The sequence below is a fragment of the Barbus barbus genome (assembly GCF_936440315.1).
Source record: "Barbus barbus genome assembly, chromosome: 20".
NCBI classification, from domain to species: domain Eukaryota; kingdom Metazoa; phylum Chordata; class Actinopteri; order Cypriniformes; family Cyprinidae; genus Barbus; species Barbus barbus.
The window spans coordinates 29,684,037-29,697,287 of NC_136748.1; the positions used below are offsets into that span (position 1 = coordinate 29,684,037).

Below are 13,251 nucleotides of genomic sequence, written 5' to 3' on the forward strand. Positions count from 1 at the left end.
CCAGACTTCTTTTAAAGTGTCGTAAATATGAACACATCACCCCGGTTCTTAGATCCTTACACTGGTTGCCGATTTGTCAGAGAATAGATTTTAAAATTGTACTTTTTGTATATAAATCCCTTCGCAACCTAGCCCCCGTCTACCTCTCTGAACTTCTTCATCTCTACACTCCGTCCAGAAGCCTTCGATCCTGTGACCAGGCTTTGTTGGTAGTCCCTCACGTTAGGCTTAAGCGCAGAGGTGAGCGTGCATTTGAATGCCCTGCCTCTATAGATTAGAATGGCCCCTTCACTGTCTGTTTTTAAGTCCCTGCTAAAAACGTATTTGTTTTCCTTAGTGTATTGACTACTGTGATATGGCTTATTATTATTATTATTATTTTTTTTTTAAATCTTGTTATATTAAATTTTGTCTGGTCTGTTTTTCTGTGTATGTGGTATCTTCTGTAAAGCACTTTGGTCAGCCTGTTTGGCTGTTGTATATGTGCTATACAAATAAAATGAACTTGAACTTGAAAAAATGTCAAGACTGTCGAGTTGAAGTTGGGGGCATGTGCGTGATTACGTTACCGATTTCATGACGTCAGACGCACGCATAGCAACCAACATGGCGACGGCGAAGCTTCACGGTAGCGAGGACAGATAGTTGGTAGCTTGCAAAACATCTGTGAAAGATGATAACTGTGAATATACAATCAAATATATTTATCAAGTATTATTAATTTGACTGCATTACCTCAGACGTTCGTAAACACGATGATTTCCGCTTAAACACGAGTATTTTGAGCATGAGGTTCCTGCCAGAGTTTCTCATCATGGAGCCTAAACCAGGTAACTTAAATGATATTGGCCAAATCAAATATAATAATCTGACCAAACACAGGCGATCATAGTCTCTTTAATCCGTTTTTATGTCCATGACACGCGCATTTAAGAGAGACGCGTTAAATCACGATCCTTTACAAAACACTAAACAAAAAGTACCATGGTATTACCATGTTTTTAAGGCGTGGTACCCTTGTAATGTCACGTATTTGGACGTGATGTCGCGTTAATGTCAATTTATTTTAAATGTAGCATGGTAAAAGCAAAGTAATGCTATCTGAGACCATTTGATTAGTTGTTTTCTGAGGGGATGTTAGAATATAATCTAATTTCAGGCGATTATTTATCAGTATTGATGTATTTATTGTGCTTGATGGATTATTATAGTCTGTAATATTCTTCTTGCAGGTTACTGTCTTGGCTCATCTGGCAAACTGATGAATCAATACATGATTAAAGACCACATGTTGTCACATTACAGAAAGCTGTATTCAGCTAAAGGTAATTCAGATATGCTGCTGTTACAAGGATACCAAGCTTATAGTTTTTACATCTTTATCATCAAGGCACTGGCTTTTTATTGCATTTCCTTTATGCCTTATGTGTTGGTCTTGTTTATAAACTTAACCACTTCTTTTGTTTTCTTTTAGCTGTTGTGGACTGTTCAGTGCCTAAAAGCATGCACAGCAATGCCAAATGTAAGTAAACATGCCATATTACAAATCCCCTTTATGCTAAAATAATTTTAGCAATTTAAATTATATTAAATCTCATGTGTGAATTTATATAATATCAATTTATTTATTTAAATACTATTAAATATTGTATAAAATATATAATATAAATGCATTATAAACATAGCTATTTATATTATATAAATGTATACATTATATTTTAAAATATATAACATATAATGTATATATTTATATGCCTATATAAATGTAATGCATCAAATAAAATATATTTAAACATTTATTTAGCCAGATATGCTGTACTAATACGTTAATACAACTTTTTTTGAATATTTTTTGTAGATGTTGATCAAAAGCGCCGTGAGCAATTAAGGAAAGACACTCGGAGTCAATCAGGAAGATCCACTTCCCAGAGGAGCACTAGGATAAACTCAAGAACTTCCTGTACTTCTAAGAATGTAAGATAAAATCCTATGGTTCATTATGTTAGATTGCTGTGCAAAAATTGTACTCGGAACTGAAGTTCACTCTTTGTTTCCAGAGCAGACCCTCTGTTCAGGGAGACGACAGTGCCTATCATTACCTGGACCAATCTCTGATGTCCTCACCCAGAATCAGTACCTCATTCCACTCCAAACAAATCGTATATCCGTCCCCTTCAAACCATTTCCCATCCGCCTCAGAGCTGACTTACCGAAGCCCAAACTCTCACTGGCATCCTGCGGGTCCGTCCTGTGCCACGTCTGCCAGTCTGAGAGGATACAGAAGCTTTCAGGATCCCACACAGAAGACCTACGGCGGAGACGTTCTGCTGAAACACGCTCATCGCTTCACTCAGGAGAAACCCTTCACCCCGAGAACGCTCAAATCGGACCACAAGTCCACGCTCTTACAATACCGCTATTATACACCTCCACGGAGGAAAGCTGAGGAGGACAAATCCTCCTCTAAAATCACCCGACAGGAGACGTACCACGGCAGGTATAACCAAAGATACTGAAAGAGCTATTTTATTATGTTTTAAATGGTATTGTGATGACCTGATAGTATAACAGGGCGTTTTTCTGTTGTCTGCAGCACAAGGTCCAAACGAGGCTTTTCTCCACAGCTCGAGTCACCCCAGGCAAGTCTGAAGAACCTTTGAGAGACATTCTGCAAAATATTATAAAGTCTGTTTATCTGTCCGTCCGTCCGTCTCTCTATCTGTCTATCCATCTATCTATGCATTTATGGCCTGAGTTGTACATTATTTATTCATGCATTTACCTATTTATTTATGGATTTATTTTTATTGATTTGATTCGTTTATTCATCCAATTTTTTTATGGATTGATTGATGCATTACTTATTTATGCATTTATTTTTGCATTGTTTTATGCATAATTTATTTATGCATTCATTTATGCATCATTTATTTATTTGTGCATTTGTTTGTTTATTTTTTTAATGCATGTATTAAAGTGGTTTAATGTGGATTAATTGGTCGGTTGAAGTTGGTTGATGAATGTCCATATTGAGCAGAGCTGGAATCTAGACAAAGGAGAAGCTCAAATATCAATACACTGGCATCTTGTTTTAATCTTTTTTTAATCTTTATGCAGCCATTTACTCTTGATCATGAGTGGTCGGATGAAGAAACAAATTCATTTAGACATCATGGCAAGACGAGCAGGTTTAGGGACAGTGATTTTCTTCTCTCATCCTCCAGGTATCAGACAAATGTCTTATGGTTTTATAATAGTCATAGAAAGCATGCAGATCCTTAACGATTCTATAAATGCACATCCTATAAAATGATTTTTATAATGATTTTTTTCTTTTGTTTCAGGATTTCACCAGAAGGCATGAGGTCTCCCATAATGAGAAAGGTTTCAGCAGAGTGAGTGTCCTGCACCAGACCCCTGAAATACATCAAGCATTACACTAATGTCACATTTAAGCCACTGATATTCACGTCAAATTCTTAACAAAGCAGCCACTTTTAGAAATAATGATGTACTTGACATGATATATGAAATGTAATCATGCATACAGTCATAAGTCATTTGTATTTTCAGTTTATTCATCTTCATTCATGTGTCATTCTGAACTTGTTCTTTTCACAGGGAGGAAGAATTAATGTACCTGGAGTTCATTACAGATGTGACGAATGAGATCTTAATGCAAGGCCTTTACTCTGACAGGTGTGTGAGAACTTTTATTTTGTAGGAAGAGAAATTGCAAGACATTTGTTCCACTTTTTGTTCGCTTGACTTATCTAATGAAGTCTTTTCAGGGTACTGAAGAGAGTATTTGAACGTCACATTGATATGAACAGACATCGATTAGATGAGGTGAGGATTTTGGATTTTACATTTTATTTACCTTTAATCTGATGCTTTTATACAAAGTGATTTAATTGAGGAAAAACAAACAATTCTTCCTTATCTCATTTTATTATTGCAATAACATGAGATATTTGTGCTCACACTCAATATTAGATTTGTTAAGTTGTGTAATGTATTTTCGTGTACTGGATTTAGCAGTTGTTTTTAAAATACCATATTTTAGTGCATTTTATTTATTTTGTTTGGAAGGAATTTTTTTTTATTATTATTGAGCAAGGATGCATTAAATTGATCAAAGTGCCAGTAAAGAAATGTATAATGTTACAAAAGTTTTCTATTTCAAATAAATGCTGTTCTTTTGAACTTTTTTATTTATCAAAGAATCCTGAAAAATAAATTGTATCACTGTTTCCAGAAAAATATTCAGCAGCACAACTGTTTTCAACACTGATAATAATCAGAAATGTTTCTTGAGCAGTAAATCAGTATATTAGAATGATTTCTGAAGATCATGTGACACTGGAGTAATGATGCTGAAAATACAGCTTTGATCACAGAAATAAATTACAGTTTACAGTATATTCACATAGAAAATGATTTGAAATTCTAATAAAGTTTCACAATTTTACCGTTTTTACTCTAATAAATAAATATTTTTGCAAGGAACAGACAAATCATAACATTTCATTATATGGCACTCAGTTCCAAGCACATTTTTGAACATGTGACTAATCACTCTGTAATAAAACTCCTTGGCATCACTTCCTTTCTCGTTCACTCACAGACGTCCATCTCTCTAATATTCCCAACAGAACAAAATGCGGCACCTTCTAGACAATCTGCAGGAGGATCTGCGAAGTCCCCCTGCTGCCACCGTCACGTCGTACAGTCCTGTCATCTGTCAGACGCTGCTATCAGATGATGGTGATGACCTGCTTTATAAAGTGTTTAACGAGGACCGAGGCCGGAGCGAAGACGTCACTCCTGCTGTAGCGTCCACACCTGTGAACCACAGTCTGGAGGACCGTAATGAAGGCAGCGAGAATGATAACGAACATCTCAATCCCAGGAACACTGAGGACGATAATGAGGTGTCAGAACAGGTTGATGAACTTGGGAAAATCATGGCGGAGTCTTTAAGTGTGTCAGAAGCTCAACAGCAAGCGTTTGAACAGGAGCAGACGAGAGTAGACATCAGTGATGATGAGTTTTAACTCAGTGAAATGTTTGCAAAAGCACACTGCTTTTTGCTTTGTAACACTGTAATTGTTTGCAGTTTCTGCAGAATTTCTGTTTTGTTTAATTTTTAATGTTATATTACTTTATGGAAAAACCATGTGTGTTCCTTGAAGTGATAGTTATACAGTATTTTCAGCATCTCATGTGCAGTATTCAGTACTTTCATAAAATTTTCAGCTCCCAATTTGGGCATTTATTGGTTATGTAGTCTGGTAAGGATTCAAAAGACATGCTGTGTGATATTTTTGAAATACAAAACAGTTTGCCTAGTTTGAGACTTAGTTTTACTACTTTTAATTGGTTTACTTTTACACTACATGTATAAGTGCAGTATTCATATTCAGTAAGATACTTGATATAGTGGAACTTATTTCAACTGGAAGAAAGTTTGAAACACGTCTTTATGGCTATATATATATATATATATATATATATGCACATACAAAAAATTAAGGAATTCAAAATTCATCAAAACCATGTGTCTGTCTCAAATACAGTAATTTGTTTTAGTTTTTTTATATTAAAAATGTCAGTATTCAGGTAGATTGGTTTAGTGATCAGAAGAAAGCTGTCTGTAAAGGTAACCACGAGTGTCTTTGAACACGTGTTTTTACACTGAAATATACACTTGAATTTACACTTTTCTTTTAACTACTGAGAAATGAAACACTTTACTTTAACTGTACTATGATATGATATGTATTTTTATATTTTCAAATGACTTGAATACTTATTTTGTTTACTATTCATAATACTGGGTATAGATAATTAAATGCTATTGCAATCACATTTGGTTTATGTTTATTGTACACCTCAATTAGTATGAATAATATCAGCAAAAGTTAACCATGCAATCAACATTAAACTTAAATACTCACTTAAAAGTTTAACAGGTAACCAGGCACAAATATGACAACACTGTAAATCCTCAAGAGCTGATACAGTCTGCTTATCATGACAGACACTCCTTACAGAAAGCAGTGAGTTTTACTGTGGTAAATAATGTGCAGTTATTCTCATGGCTTTACAGCAGCTGCTCTCATTCCACGCATTCCATGCGTCTGACGTAATGCGCGCAACTTTCAATTGTTCAATTTGTTCATCTTTTTTTATTTTTCGATCAGATATAACTGTTATTCTAGTCCAAAAAAATCAAACATTAATTTCTACGCGTTCTCCATCAAAATCAGCTCTTGTGACTGTTATGAAAGCGAAAAAAGCGTCAAGACTTTATGGGTGTGAGAGAAAATAGTGCCGCGGATTAATATGTCCCCGGTCACCTTTCCTCTGGTATTCCGAGCGGATGTGACGCAGCAGCAGGAGTGTGACCCGAGGAACCTCAAAACATGCGTCAATCCCGAGAAAACAAACCCCACCAAATATCGGATTATTATCACAAACCGTAATTCCTACTACAAAACCTATTCATGTTATAAACCAAGGATATAATAAATCAGATAATCCAGCAGGTAAGCGGCGGAGAGCTTCTGAAATAATTCTTTTCCAGAGTTTTACTCAAAAGTGTTAGCAGCGTTAGCCAGCGCGCACTCTTAAACTCGAAATAAAGACAAAACTCAGTCATCGTAATAAATCCCACCTATTAAGACGTTTAAATATGTTCTTGAAGACTTTGACGTCTTATTTAATGAAGTGTATAAGTCCCATCTGGATGCGTGTGGTTTTGCGGTCACTTGTTGCTCCTAAAGTTAGTCAGACATGTTTGGTGTTTGTTTATATTTCGTAAAAGCAGAAAAACTCGTGGATTTCTAACAGCGACAGCGGAATTAAGTGCTTCGATATACTTTTATTTAATAAAATGCTTATTTTTAGAGATTTGAGGGCCTTAAGCCTAAATCACGGTTCCTCTGTTATTGTTTTGTTTTTGTTGTATAACGTTAAGTTACTCCTATTTGTTCGATTTCAATAATAGTCATAGTGGATAATTATTATATTTATAATAAAAATTTATTTTTAAATACCGTAATTATGAAAAATGATGACTGTATATTTGCATATTAATCGATATGTATAACATGCCGTTAATAAGTTGACATTTGTTTGGTCTCATTATACTATTATGATTGATTCATAACGGTATGAATTGGTATTGATCTGTATTTACAGTTTTCCACAAGTCTGACAGCTTGTGCATGTGTTGTCTGTGTGAATTTGTTTCATGCCATGCTTCTAATATAGATTTTAATAAACGCATTATTATATATATTAGTAGTTCTCAACTGGTTTTGCTTCAATAAATCGTTTTAGATTTGGATATTGAGTGATGACAAATTGTTTATCAAGCAAAAGTAGCAAAAATGTTGCTAAAATCACACATTTATTAATATTAAATAAGCCATCTCATCCATTATATATAAAAGCCTAATTTATACTCATTTAAATTGGTATGCTGTGCCAATGTAAAGTATTATTTGAAATATATTTAAGTTACATAGTGTTTGTTCACTCCGTATAATATTGTAGTGTTAGAGTATTTATTTATTTGAATCTTCATTGTTGTTTTAATTCCATTTTTATAGTTTATTTAAATTTATGCTTTATTTTAACATGTTATTTATTTTGATATATATTACTATATTTGTATTTATTCTATTTTACATAAAATATAATGTGCTTTAGATCACACAATTAATTTGTTTATGTAAATGTAATTATAGAATATTCTGTGTATTTTTTATGAAACACTTCAGTTACTATTGTATTAGTCATACTACTAAGTGACAAATATTTAGACTTTGACGTCAACTTCCAAAAAAATATGCAAAGCATTTTTTCCTCCTGTAAAATTTGATAACCATCTTTATTTTGCTGTCCAAATAATGCATGATTACACGGTTAATTATTTTGCTTGTTATCTGTGACCCGCCAATTGCGATTTTATCAGAAAGAGTAGATAAATACTGGTATGACTCTGAGCGTTTAGGCTGTTTGTATCTGTGAATGTCATCTTTGCCAATCTGTTTTGCTGTGGTTTGTCTTTATCCAGGGACTCATGTGTTTGTCTTGCGGAGCCCTGTATAATCCAGCACCCCTCCATGGATTAAGCGCAGAGAAAAGCTGAATCCAATCATTCTGCTCGAGGAGGGTCGCAGCACCGGTGCAACATGCCCCTTCCTTTCGGATTAAAGCTCAAGAGAACTAGAAGATACACGGTGTCCAGCAAAAGCTGCCTGGTGACCCGCATACAGCTGCTCAACGGCGAATATGTGGAGTTCACGCTTTCGGTGGAAAGCACAGGACAGGAATGTCTGGAGGCAGTCGCGCAGAGACTCGAGTTACGGGAGGTAGGATTGCCGTCATTTTGGGTTTAATCTGGTCGAAATCACCTTAACGCAGCATGGGCGTGTGTTTATTTTAGCTCGCTGGTGCCGTCTGGTGTCTTGGCTATTCTAGGACTGCTACCAAAATGCTGTCAAACACCCTAAATGCATGTGTGCCAAGAATTCGGCCTCGGCATCATTTGCATGCAGTCAGCTGCTCTTGAGAAGTCTGAATCAGATTATCGTGTTATTATGCCATCCATATATAGTTATAGATCACCGTGTCTTTTCAGACATGTTGTGTGAGTCTCATTTTCTTTACCAACCAAATGTAGCTTTTAGTAAAGTGTGTGTAGTAGCCTGAAGTTCACTAATACAGTAGTTTAGTCAGCGCATACTAATTATGCATGCTCACAAAATCCTTCCAACGTTGATGTTCAAGCAAAATTACAGCATTGGTAATTAAAATAAAAACTTTTGTAGTCTAAAAAGTTGCCAAATATCATGTCCAGCACAGCATCAGCCTTTTAGGTTAAATTTACATTAATGCATAAGTTAAAGATGCTGTAAGTAATCACCATTTTGTATCAGTTTTTTGTCCATTTTAATGACCATTTAGCTGCAGATTCAGTCTGGCGCTTTGATATGAGTTTTTAGAAGTAAAAATATTTCATGCATGTAGTCAGTGACTTAAATTGAGTCATAAAAACTGCTTGTATGGTCAGTGTATAAAAAAGAAATGTGAAAAATGTTGATAAAAGTAGTTTTAGATTATGTAGCATCAAGATTATTGGTTAAATGTATATGAATGTATAAGATACAGGATATATTTAGGTATTTTGTTATGAACTTTTAATGTACAAATATTTCATGCATGTAGTCTGACTTATTGAGTCATACAAACAGCATGTATAATAATTATATGATTAGGAAAAAAATTTGTTTAAAATAGTTTTAGATAGTGTCACACTCTTTGTAGTGTGTACTAGTAGAGTGATTTAATCAGCAGGTACTAATGAGGGTCAGCAGGTACTTTTTGTGAATTCACCTGTTTTAATTACTATTTGGCCATTTTTTTGTAGATCAATTATAGTCCCGCTCTTTAATATGAATTTTTAGAAGTACAAATATTCTATGCATACAGTTTAGAGCATGATATGAATCATACAATCTCTGTGTGTAACAATTATTTTATGTAATTTGGATTTTTGTTAAGATATTTAAGCATATAAAGTTGACACACACATCAAGTCTTTTTTGTTTTGTTTGTTTAGCATCAAGATTTTATTATATGAATGCATAAAATGATGCTGTAGCTGGTGATTATTTTTGTTCAGTTTTTTCACTTATTTAAAAAAATATTTAGCTAATTTTGGAGACGTCCTGCTGTGTGGCATGATATGAAACATCCAAATATCCCATGCATGTAGTATCACAATTAGACTGAGCTCATAAAAACAGCAGGTGTTATATAAAGATATTATTTTAGGATGTCACACCTCTCACAATTTCTTTCGTTTTTAGCTGCAAATCTTTGGCCAAAGAGTCGTGTTAGTCAAAACATTGAGAATAAGCCCAGGCTTCACCTCCAGGAAAAGCTGATTTGAAGTTAAACACATGAATGTCCTGTCTCCCAGCCTGTCGTTTCTCACGAGTGAAAGAACAATCGGTGAAATTCTGTTCATTCCCCAGATAACGTATTTCAGCCTCTGGTACTACAACAAACAAAACCAGCAGAGATGGATTGATTTGGAGAAGCCACTGAAGAAACAGCTTGACAAGTACGGGCTGGAGCCGACCGTTTACTTTGGGGTGGTGTTCTACGTGTCGTCTGTTACCCAGTTACAACAAGAGATAACCAGGTTAAGGACGAGAATATGTTTAAAATGATCACAACAGTGCTATTAGAACACCTTGACTCACTTCCTGTTTTCCGCACAGATATCAGTATTATCTGCAGCTGAAGAAAGATGTTCTGGAGGGGAAGATCCCGTGCTCCATTGAGCAAGCCATTCATTTGGCCAGCTTGGCTGTGCAAGGTATTTTTTTTGGATATTATGTTTGGCATTTCAGGTATATGAATATACTTGGATATCAGGATTAATGCTGCGCTGCCTTTGTTTTCAGATGATTTGTTTATCGTTACTCTTTTGTCTTTGTAATATTAGTACTCTTTTCAGTTGGTTCCATTCCATTGGACATTAAAGGGAGAGTTCACCAATGAAATGAAACTCCTGTTATTATTTACTCAGTGAAATCATGCAGTTATTGGGGTTATAAACTCGTTAGTCAATTAGAGAAAAATAACTGTATAGAGTAGCATTTTGCTGAATATATGCACTTCATTTATATATATATATATATATATATATATATATTTTACTTTTTTGCCTGTTCTTTAATATCTATGTATGTTTGTTTGAATAAATCCACCATGAAAACAAGTTTCTCTTGACAGTCACTGTTTAACCTGTTAACTGTCACCTGTCCCCTCAACGGGACACCTAAATTTACTTCACTATTTTACAATTAAATCCTAATCTAATCAAACTATACAAACGATATATCATTGGAAAGGTCTAAGACTCCTAAATAGATATTTGTCCACCTTTTTTGTTAACAAATTATGTAGGAAACTAATAGATTAATTTATGACAAGAGTGCACCTGACAAATCTACATCATAACAGGAGTTCTGACATTTTTCCTAGTTGCCTTTTTCCCTATCATGCTTTAGAAATCATAAGAAATTATATAGTTGAAAACTTAAAATCTCAAAATTCATCCTTTGAAACCCATTTTAAAATCAGACATTGCATTACCATGGAAATGGTACATAAAAATCATGTTACAAAATGTTTTCGTTCATGAATTATAAACATTTAAGTTTGAATAGTGCTCTATAATCTCTATGTTCAAAACTGTGAGTGACATTTAAGGGGTTTTAAATGTCTATAAAAACTGCCTGTGCAATTTAAATAATATTGTATATAATATAAATTAAATATTGTATATAAATGTTGTTAATTTACTTGTTCTTCAATATTTTCTGTTTGAATAAATGAAAACATTTTTTTTATAAAAAAAAAAAAAAAATGAATTAATTAAACAATTTGTAAACAAAACACTTTAATATTATTGTAATCTACCAACTGGGGAATCAAACGAATCTGTTTTTTTAATTGATACTGACTAAATCATTATTGAATGAAGTAGAATTGAATTACAGGCTTGTGAATCAAATCATGAAATTTGTGCCAATACGCAGCCCTACTATGTGTTTAGAAGTCATATTCAAGTTCACAATCTTCCCCTCCACTCTCAAATCTCTAACATTATGTGGAAGGTGTTTTGAGACGCAGTTATAAGTTGATTTTGCAAGAGAACATTTGCTTTAGCATTCTTAAGATAACGTTCAGCCAATGTCTGGTTCACGGGTTCAGATACTCCATCATGAAGGTACGGTTTTGTATTTCTACGGGCTGCAAGTCTAGAAAATCAGAGCATCATTTATCAAGCTGTGCTGCCAGGCTCGAGAATCTTGTACGCTACTGGCAAAGATATATCTTGCAGCACCAGTTACTGGACTGCTGTTAGCATAGCAGAGGATCTGATGTCACTCACTGTCACAGCCAGATCCCCCAAAAAAAAATCCTGTACTTCCACTGTCAAAAGTCCTTTGTCTCCGCATGGTTTGTGTCATTTCGATGAGGCCGGATGTTCAGCGGGAGTTATTTTTGTGCACCAGCTTTGCTGTGTAAGGAGGCTTCACGCTATGGCAGTGTTTCGGATTGTCAGCATAGCTGTGAACATTTCTAACGGGCTGATTAGACATGCTGTTAATGTTGAGCTACTACAGTTACAAAGGCTAAATCGATTCCTTCCATAACAAAACGTCTCTCAGCTTTTCTAAATTTAGATGTGCGATTTCTATAAATGTTATAGATGATTTTGCAGGAGTGTCATCTCACCTTTTACATTTTAAACCCAACATCAAACTCATAAAATCAATGTAACTTCATTCAGAATGAGAATTTGTAAAATAAAAAAAAATAATTTGCAAAATAAAATAAAAAAGCGCATAAAGATTTGTAAAAAATTAGTAAAATGAAAAAAAAAAAAATCATTTGTAAAATACAATAAAAATAAGATTATAATAATTAAAAATAAATATTTTGTACAATAAGATTTAAAAATCCAAAATAAATTGTAAAAAATAAAATGGCAAAAATAACTGGTGTTTTTAAAGTCAAAATGCCATGCAAAGTGCGTCTTTCTTTGAGAAATCAATGTCATTCTGTTTGGATGCTTTTTTTTTATTTAACACTTGTCTGTTGGTTTCAGCTGACCTTGGAGACTTCAATCGATATGACTCCCAGGAATTCCTTCAAAAAATTGTGCTTTTTCCAATGGTACGTAATCATTGAACATTTTACTGTCTATTCCAGGATTAAAGACTGCAGGATATTATATTAAGTCTGTTATTTCAACATGTGTTTCTCTGATTGTCTCAGCCATGGATACAGGACGAGAGGGTTGTGGAAGAGGCCACTCAGAAAGTCACCATGCTTTATCAGAACTACCGGTGAGAGGCTGTAGTCATTTCTGCAAGACTGTTAGCCACTGTTTATGTGAGGTTCAGTGAGGAGGCTTCATGATTATCAGATGTGTTCAGATGGTTCCTGTTTGGCTGTTAGGATTTCAAAGGCAGCTGTCCAAACTCCTGATGTGAATTATGACCAGACTTTCAGCTTTGGGCTCAAGGCAACAATAAATGCTCTTGGCTTTCCTGCAAAAGTTCTGTTTCGGAAAGTCTTTCAGCTGAGGTTTATATGTGCTTGGCACACATTAAAGCTGGGATATATATTTTGAAATATTCGCCACGTTTTGTT

At 34.5% G+C, this 13,251-nt stretch overlaps 2 protein-coding genes across 2 annotated transcripts in view; both read left to right on the forward strand.

The window, feature by feature from the left end:
* Window positions 1-594: 594 nt before the first annotated feature.
* On the forward strand, window positions 595-5,347 carry spata7 (spermatogenesis associated 7). Its single transcript, XM_079443554.1, has 11 exons — window positions 595-830; window positions 1,233-1,325; window positions 1,475-1,522; window positions 1,859-1,974; window positions 2,058-2,497; window positions 2,594-2,639; window positions 3,118-3,224; window positions 3,345-3,395; window positions 3,622-3,699; window positions 3,792-3,849; window positions 4,656-5,347. The coding sequence occupies exons 1-11, from the start codon at window positions 788-790 to the stop codon at window positions 5,055-5,057; spliced, it is 1,482 nt and encodes a 493-aa protein (XP_079299680.1). The 5' UTR covers window positions 595-787; the 3' UTR covers window positions 5,058-5,347.
* Window positions 5,348-6,374: 1,027 nt separating this feature from the next.
* The window catches only part of LOC306886380 (tyrosine-protein phosphatase non-receptor type 21-like), a 28,732-nt gene continuing 21,855 nt past the window's right edge, over window positions 6,375-13,251 (forward strand). Inside the window, exons 1-6 of the mRNA XM_079443431.1 lie at window positions 6,375-6,551; window positions 8,087-8,384; window positions 10,053-10,222; window positions 10,302-10,399; window positions 12,704-12,771; window positions 12,874-12,944. Coding sequence (XP_079299557.1) covers window positions 8,205-8,384; window positions 10,053-10,222; window positions 10,302-10,399; window positions 12,704-12,771; window positions 12,874-12,944 — 587 coding nt within the window. The 5' untranslated portion in view covers window positions 6,375-6,551; window positions 8,087-8,204. The remainder of the gene's footprint in view (window positions 6,552-8,086; window positions 8,385-10,052; window positions 10,223-10,301; window positions 10,400-12,703; window positions 12,772-12,873; window positions 12,945-13,251) is intronic.